Consider the following 18,051-nt stretch of genomic DNA (forward strand, 5'->3'; position numbering starts at 1 on the left):
AAATCGCGTGAATAAAAATCGAGATCTGAATTACGAAAATACGAGCTATCCAGCCGACGGATAAAAAATACGGAAAATCTTATTTTCTGTGCGTGAAATCGGAGAAAATAGCTAAAATAAGTAAAAATGCGGAAGGGTTAGCAGCTAGGGCGTAGATTGAATTTTCTGTTTATCTTTGAAAATCGTAAATAAATATAATTATTTTACTTCATTGACTGAATTTAAAAAAAACGGGATATTTATTTAAAAAAACGAAACTTTTAGAGAATCGGAGTTTTTGATAAAAAGGCTGAAATTCGAGAGACAAAAAAAAATCTCATCCCTGTATAAAGGTCAACCAGTTTCATCCCAAGGAAATGATTTTTAGAGAAACTTCAGAGGGAGGAAAAGGGACTTCAACAACTTCCCTCCGCGGAAAATTAAATTCCTTATAAAACATTTTAACTTGGGCAAAAAAAAATTTCAGCGGAAATTAGCGGGAAAAATGGAAAAATCTGAAAAAAAAAGCGGAAATCCGCGGAAGAATCTCATCCCTGTAAAATATACTTCTTTGGGTGGATAATTACCTATGGACAAATGAATTTTTTTATGGTGAGCAAAAAATGTTCAATTCGCTTAAAAAATTCTCAAGAAATGGTGAAAAAATAGATAAATACAAAAAATCGAACATTTAGGGGTCCATATTTCCCACACTGCTGCTACCCCCTTCATTTTTGAGATCAGTCGGGGGAAAAGATATGTTTAGTCAGAAAAAGTACGTTTTTGAGTCAGCGTATTTGAGGTCACTCCATCGAACCATTCATTAAGATTGAATTTTAGAACGTGAAGATCCGATCATTAGATGAAGAGTTATCCAGGGTGGTCCGTTAACTTTTGTTTTGCACACTGTATAGATTTAAATGACGTTTTAAAAGTATTTTGTATTCAATATATCAGAGTTTTGTTAATTATTTTAAAAAATGAAAAATTGCTGTTTGTTGTAACACAATTTGTAGATTCACTGGCCCATAAATGAATGCACTCATTGTTAATATGCATATTCACCCATCTTTAAGTCCTTGTTGAGAGAAGAGGTTAAACGCCGTCTTTACGAAAGGATCTTACTTTTTATGAAGTCTAAGCTAAGAATAAACGACATTGCATTTTAAAATAAATATATTCTATTAAGTAAGCATTTTATTTTTCTTTACAAATATTTATGGATTATCATACAAACACCAAGAGTAGTTTATCACCAACTTAAAAGGGGCAACTATTTTTTCAACATTCCAATGAAAATTTTAGGTACTTGAACGAGGTCTTCATAACTGTTTAGTTTGACATTCATACCTTTTACTTTGTTGTACCTTTATGTTTATTTAATTTAATTAACTTCCATGGTCTTGAAAATTTTAGCATTGCAATTGGTTAGCATCTCAATTTTTTTTAAAAAAAATTATGCATAGTTTACCCTGCCTGTCATATTAAGACAGCCCTGAAAAGTAGCTTTTTTCTGCTGCACTTTCCATCTGTATTAAAACTTTTTTTGCGAAGAACTTCAATTATAAAGATAATTAACTTAAGAATATATAATTAAAAACCTATAAATATATTTTTCAAGCAAATTTTTAAAAGAGAAAAATTAATAGTTTAGAAAATCTGTGGGCGATCGCCTGACATCATTGGAGGCAAAGTAAAATCATGGTAATCGCAAATGAGATTTCAGCAAAATTGAATCTTCACTAGAGCCCCAAAAAATGGCATTCATTCACCAGCTCCAACCTCTTCATCTCAGTCATTCAAACATTGAAGCTAGTTAACATATTTAAAAACTGCTGTTTTCCCAGCAAAATGTCTCAAACTCCAAAAAAGAGAGAAATTGTTGCACATGAAAATTGCGAAATAATTATTTTTGTGGTACGATCGCCAAACTTGTTCTTCACACACCAAAAATAGCGAAACAGTATTTTTTTGGATACCACGTGATGAAGGCGGAGCAAACTCTTGATGAACAAACTATACCTGAGAATCTTTATAAGTTTGTTTTCCGAATTCTATTCCTCCCGCAGCCCCCTATTGCTGACCGAAGTCTTGGTTTCACATGTAACATAATTTTTTTTTTTAAAGTGGCACAGTATAGAAAAAAAAACATTAAATGAGAGATAAAAAATTTACAGGTAAACAATTTCTTTTATGAATTTTATTGTAACTTTTAAACTATTCAAACCATGTAGTTAAAATTGAATTTTTGATTGCCATTCTGTAAGGTTCAAACAATTTGGACTAATACTAAATAATAATTCGGTTAATGTATAGAGGGAGGAAGAGAGGTACTTTCGCGGTCACTGCCTAGTGTTAAAAAGGAAGAAAGTATTCAGAACAGAAATGCGTGTAATCATTGAAAACAGAACACTTTATTATAAAACAAGTTCAACAATAATCACATTGCAATAATTCCATAACAGATATTTGGTAAATAGTGAACTTTAAATAACAACATTCTTTTCTTTTTATTACAAGAATCTTAAATAAAATGGTGTCAATTACAATTTTAAAATGGTTGCAAAAAGCAGTCACATAATCTATCGAGAGATTAGAAATGCACTGGGTAATGACTAAATCAAGATATTGTACAATATTCACGTTCTAAGAATTATTCCCTTAAAAAGATAATAAAGTACTGTCGAAGTAACCTGAAAAGTATGCAATTAATATTAAAGATCCTGTGTTTCATTTATGCGTGTATAATCTGAATGTCTTTAGTGCTCATTACAGAATTTCTAAAAGGTTTGAAGAGGTAGATCAGTACTATAAAATAATGCTTTTCGTTATTTAATCAGTGCTAATACAATTTTTGTTGCTTTTAAACGAACCTAACAGGAAAGTTAGCCCTGAGTAGGATGATAAAATTTTATTCTTTGAAGATTGCTATAATTTTAGTCAAATAGTATTTCAAAGTTTTTATCAAATTTGGCTAGGGGTGTCCTGAACTAATTTTCATTTTTGGGTGGGGGGAAATTTGATCGAATTTTAAATAAAGAGTCATATGCTTCAATAAAAACAATTTAATTAGTTTAATATTTTCACAATATGTTAATTTTGCCACCAATGTATTACTGCTTCAATTAATTAATTAATCAGTGGTTAAGACACTGAACTGTTATTGTGAAAATTCAGGTCCCCTGCTTCCGTCTCACAATTGTGGAACCTCCTCTATCTAACAATGGGCTGTTGGGAGGGATTTTACTTTTAGTCAAAGAAATTTGCTGCTAAAATTAAGAAATGATTTTTCACCATCTCAAAAATCGAATACTGAATAGAAATAAATTATCCTGAAAAGTGTCCACTTTTTGTGATTCAATTTTAAATAGACTTTTTTTTTTTTTACACAGTGGGGTAAATACAGTGAATAATCAAATTCTACCAGAAATAAAATAAAATTATAAGTGTTTAAAAAATAATTCCCTTAAATGAGTAAAACCTTCGAAAGGTAATCTGATGAAATGTCATATAAAGGAAAAAAAAGGAGTCTTACTTTTTATAAATACAGCGTATCTGCTACATTTTAGATTTCCAAATTCATGACTTTCCAAGAATTTTTTTGTACTTAACGAAGTTACTATTTTCTCCAACAATAAATTTAAAAAAAGCATTATAATAACATGAATTGAAATGATAGGTATAACCAAAACTGTTATACACTGCATCTTCATATTTATAGATTTTAAATTTAAAAAACAGAGTCAAGAAAGAGTTGAAGCAATAAAATACAGAAACAAATAATTTCTTTTTTTCTGCAGAATTATATTCTAAAGATACTTTTCATCTTCATCGGAAAGGAAAGAAATACACCCTATTTTTTTCTGTTCTCAATTTCAGGGGTGATTGTGAGCCCAAGTCAAAATTCCGGAAAATTTCTGGGGTTCAAACTGTGCTTTTAAGCTCCATCTTTGAAAATTTGATTTCCGGAAACTTCTATGATCAATGATTTTTTTAAGCGTGTGGATCTTTGATCTCCGGATCACTGTTAGTGAAAATTCCGGAAATCCGGATTATTTCCGGAGCACAATCAGCCTTGCAATTTGGAATACAAAAATTTCGCCTATGACTGGCTTGCTTCAGCTAGAATTTGAAATTGATTGAATTTTAAACTAAAATAAAAAAATTAAGTAAATAAATAACAAAAATTCTGAAATCACAGAAGTTTAAAAAGATAATTCGTTCTAAAAATATTTTTTCTTTCATTTTTTGAAGGGACATGATAATTTTTAAAGAACATGATAAAAATATTTTAAAATACACCATGAAATGGGGGAATTCCATTTTAAAAATTAAGATTTTTCGGAAATCCATCCATGACTTTGCAGGTGCACAGATACCCTATAAATAGCATTGAAAGAGCAAACATTATAAATTTTCTTAAATAAATATATTCTCACACTTTCCTATAAATAGTGATTGATTATCATGCAAACAACAGTATAATTTGAATAAGCAGGAAAACTTTTAAACTAAAATCCAATTTCTCTAAATACGCTTGACCACTCAGTTTAGTATTAATAATTAGTTAAAAATAAAGTAATAATTGACAGAGCACTATGTGCATTGAAAAATGTTTTTATAACTGGACTTTAATCCATACATTTTAAATTTGTTATACCCTCATGTTTTTTTTAAAATTTAATTAGCTTCTTGGTTTTGAAAAATATTTTATTATTTGAGGATGGCAACTGGTTAGCATTGCAATTTTTTTTTTTAAAAAAGAGAGTTTAAAATTTCTTTATTTTATGTGCAGTGTGTTTTTGGGACGATAAAAATATGTCTGAAAATTACTGCATACCTTAAAAATGCTTTATTTTATGAAGTATTTTTAGTCTGATTTTAAATATCATGACATGTTATAGGGCTCCCTGATCTTCAGATCGATGGATATATATGCAAGCAGTTCCATAAACGGCACACAAAGGGCAGTCAATAAAATAAATCATTTGATAAATAAATTCATTTGCAGCTCTCGTTGAATACTGGATAGAAGTAAAATAGGTATTCTAAAAATCGTTCTTTAAAATGAAAATATAGTTTCAGTAGTTAAAAAGTGAACTATTATAAAGTGACTGAATTTTTCTAATTAACATATGCAATAGTTAATAATAAATAAAATCAAACCAGCATGTCAACAGATGAAATATAATTGATTATTTTAAAATTAGTATTGATAATTTCAATTAATTTTTAACTTTTGAAGGGCCTCTCACCCATTTATAATCACAAGAGGGCTCGCTAAACTCCTATTTAGGGATTCTTTTCTTCTAAGTTTTACTTAATGTCCTGATAAAAGGATTAATTACTCTAGATACATACGTTGTTCATAATAATATTTGTGCTTTCAAAATAAAATAAAATAATTTGCAGAATAGCTCAACCGGTGATCACTTCAGCTGAGCATTCTATTCTCATAGTTACTAAGTTTTTTCAGCTGCAAAAATATCTTCCTTTTAACACAAAAAATTTCATCTATTTTCTTTTATAACCGATTGTATTAAGAGTTTACAGCTATCAATCTAGTATATTTTTAACCCAATCCCGAAGACAAGGTAACTCCTGGGTCAAACATTGGGCCATAATGAAACAAATTGTGTTACATGGAGAGAAAAGCCATGACAGTATTGAAGATTGGTAACTATGGCTATGTTAAGGAACTTTGTAGGGATTCATTTCTTTTTACACGGAAGCCATTTCACTGTATCATCAAAAAACTAAATCTTATGAAGACATTCTTCAGTTTTAGCCATATTATGGTAGATTTTATAGGGGTATAATGATCAGCCATTCCCAACCTTTTACCAGCAGGTTAACGAATTCAACTTGCAGATAATTGTACTTTATGCAAGAGTTATATTATTGTAGTGCTATGATACTCTCTCACAAGAATTTTATCTTTCATAGGATACCACTACTCAATTTGTTGCTGCTTCGCGAGAAGCCGGGTATTGAGAACACTAGACTTTGAGTGCTGATCATCGAGTTAACGATCGTGGTCGCTCCCGTGTTGCCATCAGCAGTCCATTGTATGTAGGCCAGCATCGTGTGCGATTGAGACTGAGTAGCAACGGAGCACAGACAATGTCGAAGTCACAAGCAGCGAGTCAACATGGACCATCCCTCAAAGTGAGCGTGTTCACATCAGGTTCCAATGTCAACCTTGACACAGAATAGAGTCAACATGCCTTATATACTAGTGAATTTGAGTTGAATAATTGTAGTGGTTACATATTTGAACGTATAAACCCAATTTCAGTGCGAGGTACAGAAATCAAATATTCTGAAATGTTTCATTGCATTTCCTTCATAGGTAGGAAAAATAATTTCTTTATCAAAACTTTTGATTGTTTTTCCGGGCAAGTATCTGTGAGAAAGAAATATATATACTATTTATGAACAACATAAATAAATAATGCACTTTAGTCTCTACTACATTCAAACACATAATTATATTAAACTATACTTTTCTAATCAGCTATAATGAACAGCAACTAATGTAATAATTAGATAAAATTTATTTTATGAACATTGTTATAATCTTGACAAAATGAAAAACAAACTCATTTGGCACAAAATAAAAAGAGAGAATATTATACAAAGCAATTTTTTTTTTCATTCTGACTGAACAAAAAAAAATGAGTTACACTTTCAGCAAAGTATCCTTTTGAATGCAAAGTATTTTCAGTAGAAATGGGTAAGTACTAATTTTTAAGCTGATCATCAAATACAGTACATTTAATATCTAGAATAATACTAGATTCAATAAAAAATACTAGAATACATTTAATAGTAGATTTAATAAAAAATAATAAGTAATAATTATAATTTTTATGTTTATTAAATCTAGTTTTAATGAATTTTTATTTGCTTAAAATGCAGATTATGTCCTTTCAATAAAATGGCAACTGGATTAAGTCAAATGCAAAATTACAAATATTTTTTTTTAAATAACTTAACAAGGCATTCATTATGGATACTTATAATCAAATTATAAAAATAAAATAAATCCACATATATTGAAGACAAATAAACAAACTAAATATAATACAATGCAAAATATTTCAATAGTTTTTTTTTTTTTTTGGTAATTCAATTAGCTGTTCAAAGAATATAAATACTTCAGTTAATGATCAAAAATTTGACAAATCAAATCAATTATTCCCTTTTAACAAAATTTAAATGATTTAAATAAAAAAGATGTTTTTCATCAATTCAACACATGAAACGCAGCAAATCTTAATATTCATCAAAATATTTAAAAAAACGATTTCATCCTGAAACTATAAAGAATGCAGACCATAAAAATATTTTAATTCATTTTAAAATAAGTATTTGTATTAATTTCTTTATAATTTTGGTGGGTATAAAAAAGTTTTAAAATGTACTATGACTAATCAGATACATCATGACAATAGTCAAATCCCGTTGCAGTGAAATCCAAAATAACGAAAATTTGAATGTAACGAATATTTTCCAAATGAATCTACTCCCCAAATGAATAATATTTCAAAAATGATTTATTTTATGTATGTGAAGTTTTTTAGTTCGTTTTTAAACATTTTAGTGTGCTATAGGGGGTCTAAACATTCTGTGTCAGTGCTTGCTATTATGGCGGCCCTGATATCCTTTTTTCAGAAGCTTTTTTTAATGGTAGCAAGATTCCTAACCTGATAGAATAAATATGATTTAAAATGATTTTGATCACCATAATTTCCATATTAATACTTATTTGCCTGATAATCAGGAAATATGTTAAAAGATGGTATAATTAAAAAAAAAAAAATTCTTACTTAAATTGTTAACACTGAAGTAACAGGCTGATAGGAGATAAAAACTATACAGGGTTGTCACTCTAATCTGGGGGGAAAATTCCCTGTGTTTTCCTTGTACATATTATACACGATATATTAAGAGGAAACAGACAATCCCCGTGCTCTTGTCTGAGCTATATTAGGCTAACTATACTAGTTTAAATTGCAGAAAGAACTTAAATTCCCTGTATTTTCCCAGTTTGCTAGGAAAAAGTCAAAATTCTCTGTATTTTCCATGTTTTCCCTTTGAAGTGGCGACCCTGTTTTAATGAACGACTTGACACATAATTATTCAATTCTTATTCTCTTTGAGAATACAATTTTAAAAAAATATTCAAATTATAGTGATTCAAAATAACTAAAAAGAAATTATTTCACGCTATTTTAAGAATGCTAATCATTTAAAAATTATTAAAAATGTAATTTTTAATAATTCTTTAATACAAAAAACCATTAGGATCTAAACATTTTTGTTTAAAAAAAAAAAAAAGATTTTTACTTTATTATTTTATTTGGAAGAGAACAAATGGCTTTTTTTTTTTTTAAATTTTCTGTCATGAGTATATATATATATATTTCACGACAAATATTTAAATTTTAACAAAAAGGAATTTTTCCTCAGAATTTTCTAAATTTCTATAATCATTGATAGGAGAAAAAATTAAATGCTTAAAAAATGTTCATTCTTTGAAGCACTTCAAATAGATTATTTATAACAAACAGTACAAAAGCTGCATACAACAGTGTTATGATTTCAAGTATAAGAAAATATTTCTTTACACAAAAAAAAAAAAAAATTAATGTGTTGCATAGATATGTGTTGCATCAATAGTAAACCATATTATTTCAACTACTCTTGTTGAATCTCACTTGAATTTGAGCTCTCATCAGATAATCTCTCTGGAACTCCACAACACAAATACTGAAATGAAAATACATCCTTAATAAAATACTTATTTACTTCCAAACAAAATATGAAAATCATAGCTGACAGCATGGATAGGAAAAAATCCAGTAGATATTATGAAATAATATAAATTTCATGATAATTGTTGTATGATGTACTAAATATTTTACACATAAGGAATTTTAGGGATTTTTATAGTCATCAAAATAGAAAAAACTGCAATATTTTCCAGTTATAATTGACATTAAACATATTTGAAATGTTATGTATTATGTTCACTCATAATTTTGAATATTAATAGGCATTTAATTCATCAAATATAGTTACGATTTTTTTTAAATTAATTTTAAAAGAGAGTTCTAAATAAAAAATAAACTGAACATTTTAGGAGCAAGAAAATTTTTGAGTAGATTTCCATAAATGATATTCACTTCGTTATGTATAAGTAACACTTTTTCAAGCAAGCAATAATCTGTACAAAAAATTCTATTCCAATAGGAGTTTTTTTAGTCACTCAGTTTTAGGAGTAAGTTTCTAAAATGTACAAAAACCAGGAGAAATTTGATTAAAGCAGAAGAAACTGACAGTAGAGTTGGCAGCTATGTAAAATTCTGCTGCTATTAAAGTGGGAAATGAAAGGGTGAAAATACCTATCAATTCAAATCATGGAAAAATATATAAAAAAAAGTGTGTGAAATTATTTTGAAGACAAAGAAAACATTTAAACTAAATACATTCTTATTTTAAAAAAATTTTAACTATGTGTAAATATGCATATTTTTATATATTTTACATGTTCTTCTAAAGTTCAGAAAGTCAGAAGAATCTCCTTGTAACTTATATATTAACCAAAATTAGAAGTATTAATTTGAATAATATCAAAATTATAAGTGTTTAATTTTTAAAAATTCTTCAACAATGCAAGTTGTCAAAAAGAAGGAAACTCCGTGCAGAGGTGATTCATTAAAAATAACTCTAATTTTAACTGGGAAAAAGTGTACATAGTAGGCATATATATTAATTAATTGTGTTCAACTTTTGCTTAAAGAAAATAATACATTCATTATAATTTTCATAAATGAGAAATTGTATATTAAATTTGTTATAAAAATTATGTATATTAGTTTCAACTCAAATTAAGTAAAAAATAAAAGAAAACAATGAAAGCAATTAATAATTTACTTAATTCTTCAATATAGGCAAATTTGATGCGCAAATTACTTTTTCAATTTTTACGAACAAATTACTTTTGATAATTTTTCCAAATTTATTGATTAACTATCTTAATAAATTAAGGCCATGAATAAAATGGTTTTTAAGTTTGATGCGCACAAAGAAATTCACATACAATGGGTGGACAAAAAGTTACTTTATATTTTTCTCTAATTTTGATACTTTTTCAATTAAAAATAAAATTACATTAAAAATATAAAAAATGGAGAAAAAAAATTAGGAAAGAATTTATCATGAACACGCAACAGTGTGTCAATAAAACTTCAAGAAATTACCAACAAACAAGATAAAATTTTAAAAATGGTGGCAACTTATAGGGAAGTAAGCAAATCGAGAGAAGCCTTTTGGCGTAACATTGATGATAAAAAGAAATATTGCAAAACAAAATAATAACTTACTTCACCCATAACTGCAATGCTAGTAGTTCCAGTTGCTCTGGCAATGCAATGTTCAATTACATAAAACATGAATTCATCATATAATAGTCTAAGAAGATGAAAAGACCCAAAGCTAGCAGCACTCCGAAGGGTCAAATCTCTAATAACAAGAGAGCTAGGGGGAAAACAAATTGTGAGAATTGTTTTATTCAATACTGGATATTATGTAAAGTTGTTATTTTTTCCTGTAATTGTGACTTCATGAAAACCAAATCAAACAGGGTTGCCATTGAAATGTAGAAAAAAAATTCCACGTGCATATTGAACACAATATATTAAGAGGAAACAAACAATCACTCTTGTCTGAGCTCTATTAGGCTAACTATTCAAGTTCTAATTGCTGAAAGAACTTAAATTCCCTGTATTTTCCCAGTTTGTTATGCAGAACATCTATTTTTCAATTGATGTCTGTTTTTAAAATGAAACATACTGTAAAGAATAATGAAAAGAGAAGAAAAATTATTAAAATAAATTACTTAAAAAATATATAAAAAATCCAGGAAACAAAAAAAAAAAAAAAAAAGAGAGAGAGAGAGAGAGAAAAGATATAATCTCTTCCTTAGCTCACACCACAAAGAGGAGTGCCTTTTAATAGTGTGTCAATATAGCCAAAGCATATGTATATAATCCTCAGGTGCTTTTGTCGGCCGCAGGTTGGGCACCACTATCTAATTGTGTATTATTTCGGGAACATGCGCTCTGCACGTCGCCGCGGGGGTGTTATTTAAAAATATTTGATTTCACTAGAACAGAGAAACTTATCAGTAAAATGGTCTTTGATGAAAGTTGGTTGTTCTTTCCTTCATGGACTTTTATCAAAGGTAGATGATTTTTTTGCAAGCAATTTTAATTTAACTCAGTGTCGTTTTCTTGGGGCGGAAAGACCACTTCTGTTGGCGCCATGAAAACCGGATTGTTGAATAAAATTTAGCATCCATAAAAATGACCTTTACTGATATAATTATGTGTAAAAACAATTTTTCCAATTCAACAGAATGTTGGGATTATTTTAAATAAATAAACAAGAATGTTTTTTGCTTCAGTTTGCATTTAATTTTGCAATTTAAGCTTTAAAAAATAAGAAGATGGCTTGTTCGTTTGAGATGCTTAGTTTTTTCTAAAATAACGCTTTTTTTTCTAATTTAATTACCTCTAAAGAATAACTCAGCGATTGTGTCGCCTTTAGAGCCCTTCTATTGCATGGTGGATCCCTTTTAGAGATTGTCAAAAACTCACAAATATTTTGAATACATTTTAATCTACTTAGTTGTTCTGTTTTAGCATTTGACCATTTAGTGCAATGAAATTGAACTGTGGATCATTGTTCGTTAATTTTGCAGTTTGAGGCTTATCTTGTCTGAATTCACATTCAGAAAGCACTCATTTCTTACTGAACTGAATAAAAGGTTGGCATATTGTATATTTGGTAAAGCAGTTTTTATAACCGTCGCTTATACAGGGTTTACAACTACTCATTTTCTTGTCATTTTGAACCCAATCCAGAAGAACTCCTGGATCAAGCATTCAAAGAAATTTGCTTTTGTGGAGGTCTTTTTGATGGAACTAACCCCCACTTGGGTTAAATGGAGAGGAAGACCCTGAAAACCACCCACAGTTAGCCTGACGGCAAAGGGACTTCAACCAATGATCCATCTACCACTGAGGATATTTTTAAGTCAGCACTGTCGTGGGTGCAGGAATTCATATCGACCAGCCATCGCTAGGATTCAAACCCGTTTCACATTTATTGGGAGGCAAAGCAGTTTAAATATATGCTTACCTATAAAATGACCATTTGAGAAGAAATTGTCGAGCAGCCTTAGGATAGGATGGTTTCCCTTCGTATGGTTCAAGAGTTCTGTGAACAATGTTTTCTAACCATGTTGCCCACTCTTCCAGCCACATATTATGCTGCAGAGTTTCTCTGAATTCAAATAATATTTGTTTGACGACTTCATCTTCGCACTGGCAAACCCAAGATGCTTGCTCCTGAAAATGTTTTATTCTACATATAAACAAGACAACAAAATTCCCTTTATTTAAATCAGTTTATGGTTAATATAAAAAGAATAAATTATAAATGACAAAGAAAATAATTGAGTCCCTTTTATTCAAATCAATTAATTGTTAAAAAACAAGATTAAGTAATAAAATAGAAAAATCACAGGTACATTATCAAAATCCTTTTTATTTAAATCAGTTTAATGATAAAACTGAATTATAAGAAACAAATAGTATATTATGAATCACTGTTAATATAATCACCTGTATATTACGAAAATCCACTTTATTCAAATCGGAGGTCATTTGTTTGATCTGAGATGCACTTTGTAATACAGCCCTTGCAGCTTGAGCCAGGTGATTTAAGGAAGTGTAACGCCTTAAAGTTTGAGCGAAGGCACTTATGGCACTGAGCTATAATAACAAAAGAATTCTGTATTGGTTTTCTGGAATGTATATTATTCTGTTTTCACACTCCCTTAACGTATAAATTAAGTAATTATTCACGAAGACATTTCTCTCTAAACACAAGAGAAAGAATAAGAAGAGTTCTCTTGGTTTCATCTCTGAAACTAAATCAAAAAGCATAGTAATAACTAATATAAAAGATAATTTTTGGGCAAAAAATTATTTCTTATTAAGGGTCCCATTAGTATGCAAATTTTTACATTAAGCTTAATTATCTTATCTCATAAACAAAATAAAAATTAGGAAGAGAATGGATAAATACTAATTTAGGTTCACTCCAATTATGCATGAAAATGATTTATAATTCAGACTTTTTTTTTAAATAAGACGAAAAAAGCAAATTTTATGATACCCAAACATAACTAAGAAGAGAAGAAGCATGAATGTATAAGGTGGAGGTTTTCATGCAGCAGTTTCGGGAACTTTAGTAACAGGTTTTGAAATTAAAAATAAATTTAAAAGAATTACTATATTAGCTCATTTCTCGTTTGTCCAGGGTGCGTAGCTAGATTTTTCAACAAAAAATAAGCACCTTTTAAGCACTCAAAAAATATTTTTAATCACTTTCCAAATTTCATAATTAGGATCTGTTCAGTAATAAAAATTATTTTTTCTATTGTTAAAATTTCTTAATTTATTAACATAAAATCAATAAAATTCCAAAACATTTTCTAAAACATTACTTAATCATATTAAAATAATTCATTCCTGATAAATATTGTAGAAAAAATTGCGAAAATTATGAATTTTTTGTAATTTAGAACGACAATCGACACGGCAAAGAAAAAAAAATCTCTTTTAAAAATATAGAAAATTAAGCACTTTTTACAAACCTCAAATGAAAATAAGGGGCCGTTCAAAAAGTACGTACATCCCGAAGGGGGGGAGGGGATTTGCTATTATGTACGGTTTTGTACGATGGGGAGGGGGGGAGGTATTATACAAAGTACGTACTTTATAAACATACACCAAATTTAAATTTGACTTTATCCTACACCCTCCTTAAGTAAATATTTAATTATATTTAAAACATAATTATTTTAATTTTTATGAAAAAGGGGGGTAGACTAATAAAATGTACGTACTCTAAGGGGGGGGAGTAAAACCTTATGTACGGTAATGTACGAAGGGGGGGGAGGGGTTTAAAATTTCTCCATTTTTGTGTACGTACTTTTTGAGCGGCCCCTAAGCACCTTTAAGGGTTTTTAAAAAACGTAAATCAAAAATAAGCACCTTTAAGCACTTTTCAAAAACGCTACGCACTCTGTTGTCAAAAATGTGCTAAATTAGTGTTATTGCAATAAAATTAGGTAACAGCAAGCCATTGAAATACCAAGCTATTGTTGAATAGTTATGAAAAATTTGCTATTTGATTATCAAATTACTATATTATTAATTTCCTGCAACTTATTAGCTATTTATAAATAATTTAGCCTGATAAATTACGCGTAATAATGCATTTAGTCTAAAAACATATTTCATTTTAATTTCATGCACTAGTTGTTAATTATTTTTAATGAGACGTGATCTATTTGTTATAAAAATATTTTGTATCCCTTTTGTTTAAATAAATTTATAACGTTGATCAGGGCAAATATCAGGTATTTCAGTCATTAAATTAAACTTAACACATTTTAGAAATCATCTCTCATTAATACTTTTAAGGAAGGCAAATCTCCAAATTAATATTGATTCGATTGACTTTCAGCAATTATCAACTTTATTCTCTATAATTATGTTTCTGAACAGTTGTGATAATTAAATTATAAAGGAGATGATTCATAAAAGAATTGTTACTCTTTATTCTCAGGCGTGTCACTCAGTGCGTATGGCGTGGTTACAAAACCTCATTGAATCTCATTTGAGATTAAAATTTGAAAGGTGCTGCAATAAGCTATTGTACCTCGAATCTTAGAATTACATCGCTGAGCACTTTTAAAAACTTTGATTTAGTATCAAACAACTTCTAGTGCAGACATTTGATTGCAGGCAGAAGTGCAGTTTTTTTTTATCTATATAAGACTTCTTTTTATGCACTAGAGTAAAATTGAATTTTTTGTTTCTTAATATTGTATGAAAATATATGTATTTTAAAAAGCCGTGTGGATATCAGTATCAATAACAGTGAAAAAGTCAATCGAAAAAACAGTAGTATTGTAATAAAGCAGGAATTGAATTTTGCTGTAGTAATAATATTGGAATTTTATAAACAATGAAAAATCAATTGCACTAACTGCAAAAGAAAGAAGGTTCAAACACAGATTTATAATGGCGCAATAAAAGGCGATAACTGAAATGTGAGATTTTCATGTAATATATTATTAAAAATTAATTCAATCCATTTAAAAAAGGGGCAAATATATCACATGGATAAGTAGTCTTTGAATAAAAACTGGAATTTGCAGCAAAATTACCACTCATTAAGCTTAGAAAAAAAAGAAAAAACTTGTTTTTTCCTGCAAACGATGTTTTAAATTTTATATTTTTGCATTTGCTCTAGTAGTTCATTAATTCCAGATTAAAATTTAAATGCTTTAAAAACGGTGATGAGTTTCATTGTTTTTTTTTCTTGCAATTTAAAGCAGAGAAAGTCTTTTTTTTTTCAAATTTAGAAAAAATCCATAGATTTTGGAATCTATTGCCTTCAAGAATCTCTTAATCTTTTGGCGAATTGTGCTTATAAAATAGAGTAAAAATAAATATATTGATTTAGAACTTACTTTTATATTAAGAATATCTTCGCCACATTCTGTAATTGCACCTTTCAACCATCCTTCTAAGCTCTTAGCAAAGTTTCTTATAGCCTGAGTGAGAGTACCTATTTTACAAAGAAAATAAATTGTTTATCATTTAGAAAGGGGCTTACATTTAGAAAGGATCACTTTAAAGTAATTGACTTAAAAAGTGACAGACTATGTGCTAGGAAGATTTATTACATCTAGGTTTCTTTCTAGAAAAACAAAGTTCTTAATTTACAAAACTCTTGCCAGTCTTAACGTATGCTTCATGGACAATGAGAAAACTGGAGGAAAATTGCATCGCACTATTTGAGAGAAAGCGGAGTATACTTGGTGGTGTAAATGAAAACTGGGAGACTTAACTTTGAACTGCACAAGATTTATAAACACAACCTGATATTATTATATAAATAAAAATAAATAGAATGAATTGGATGGTCCACATGATTTAAATGAGTGATGGCAATACAATAAAAAAGATACTGCTTTTTAGACCCACTTGAGGCCAGAGTTGAGATAGACTGACTCATTGCAGTCTGATTTTCTGGAAATAAATGAAAATAATTGGAGATCAAAGATAAATCTGAAATCGTTATGGAGAAATCTTTAGAGGAAGGCATTGGCTCACATTGGGCTGTGTGGCCAACTATGATGATGAAAAGAACAGTTTCTCTCTCTTCGGCTACTCGTGTATTATTTAGAGATAAAAGTCGAAACACTTACTTGGAATAGGTCTTAAGACGTCAGGTATAAGAACATCGACTAGATTTTGATAGAACTGGTAATCAGTTTGCTTTATAAATTCTTTCACAGGTTCACATGACACCAACTCACGTAAGAAAGACTTGGACAAATCACTGCAAACAATGAAATTTGATTAGAAGTCCCCAATGATAGATCATTCATACGATATTAAAGAATTTAATTCCCAAAGTATTAAAACAAAATGTTTAAATATTATATTTGGAATAAAAGACGTATAATGTAAATATATGGTCAGATTACAAGTTATTTGCAATTTGGGTAAACAAGAAATAAATATTAATAAAAAAGTCAGCCATTTTTTAGGTTTTTCACAAACACACACACATGAAAAAACCTCATTTATAAGTAAGCCACAGTAATGTAGAAATATTAAAAAAAAGAGCAATTTCTGATAAATCCTAATTCCATATTATAACACAAGTACTGAAATGACGAATTTCCATATGAAAATATGTATTACATAATTAAAGAGCATGGGAAAAGGCTTGAAACAACAAAATACAAAAAGTCCAACAATTTTTAATACGCAACATTCCTTCTTTATTTACCTTAGAGGTGTTTTCATGTCTCATTTACTTTAGAGGCGTTCAGTAAAATGATGGGGCAGAGTGGTTGCAAAGGATATTTTTGTGTAATAGTAGAGCATATACAGTGGAACCCTGATTTTACCTTTTCCATCAGACGATCATATTTTTTGGCACCTACAAGATGAACTACTAGTTAAAATCTTTCCTCACCTTTGGTTTATAGATAAAATTTCAACAATATCCCTTTCAATAGTTTACGTTTTGGGATTGCATTTGCAAATAAATATTGTTTCAATGCTTCTGATCAACTTCACTGAAAAAGAAGCACAAAAATGATTCGAAACTATGTATTTACTCATCTTCAGAAATTGAAAGGATGTGTGTTGCAATTAACATACGTGACTTTGAAACGAAGGGTTTTCATTCTTTACTATACTCGTTTGTCATGCATGTTGGTCTACATTGAGCAACGCTGAAGAGCCTCCAGAATATTGATTTCGGCTTTTCTTGCAGGTCACTCCAATCAAGTAACTAACCAGTTGCTTTGGTAACTTTCTTTAAATGATCATTGTTGGTCAGACAGCCCAAATGTGGGCCAATGCGTTCCTCTACATAACGACTTCCAATTTATCTTTGATCTCCAATTCTTTTCATGAATTGCAAGAATATTAAGACTCCGTCGAATCAGCCCATCTCGACCGCAGCCTTCCTCGCTTTCTCGTTCCAGTGGGTCTAAAAAGCAATATCTTTTTTATTGTATTATCATCACGCATTCGATTCACGTGAGTCATCCAACTCATTCTATTAATTTTTTATTTATTTAATATTATCGGGTTGTTTATAAATCTTGTACAGTTCAAAGTTAAATCTCTGTCTCCAGTTATTGTTTTCATTTACACCACCAAATATACTTCGCAAAATCTTTGGATTATTAGTGGATTACATTAATTTCGAAGGTTCGCTGTAAAAGATTACGCTTGTAAATTTTATAATTTAAGCTCCCATACTTCCTTCAACCATCTTTGCCCTTCACCCACACTTCTGATTTTGACTCATCCTTTTCAACAGACAGAAAAAAGAGATAGAATTGGATGAATGACAGAACAGCTAATAAACTCTCTTTTTTAGAAGACTGAAATAACT

General features: G+C 29.3%; 1 protein-coding gene across 4 annotated transcripts in view; it reads right to left on the bottom strand.

Moving 5' to 3' along the window:
• Positions 1-3,935: 3,935 nt before the first annotated feature.
• LOC107445531 (DNA-binding protein RFX2) overlaps positions 3,936-18,051 on the bottom strand; it is a 77,947-nt gene continuing 63,831 nt past the window's right edge. For 2 of the 4 annotated variants that reach the window (XM_087152573.1, XM_043055531.3), the window contains exons 11-17: positions 16,340-16,473; positions 15,599-15,696; positions 12,675-12,824; positions 12,190-12,398; positions 10,371-10,524; positions 8,703-8,754; positions 3,936-6,385 (exon numbers count right to left, since the gene is read on the bottom strand). In XM_087152573.1, coding sequence (XP_087008699.1) covers positions 6,312-6,385; positions 8,703-8,754; positions 10,371-10,524; positions 12,190-12,398; positions 12,675-12,824; positions 15,599-15,696; positions 16,340-16,473 — 871 coding nt within the window. In that variant the 3' untranslated portion in view covers positions 3,936-6,311. The remainder of the gene's footprint in view (positions 6,386-8,702; positions 8,755-10,370; positions 10,525-12,189; positions 12,399-12,674; positions 12,825-15,598; positions 15,697-16,339; positions 16,474-18,051) is intronic. The other 2 variants (XM_087152575.1, XM_087152574.1) reach the window with 2 other exon arrangements.

Source organism: Parasteatoda tepidariorum, chromosome 1 (assembly GCF_982258835.1).
Source record: "Parasteatoda tepidariorum strain Cologne lab strain chromosome 1, Ptep-v5.0, whole genome shotgun sequence".
In the NCBI taxonomy this organism is placed as follows: Eukaryota; Metazoa; Arthropoda; class Arachnida; order Araneae; family Theridiidae; genus Parasteatoda; species Parasteatoda tepidariorum.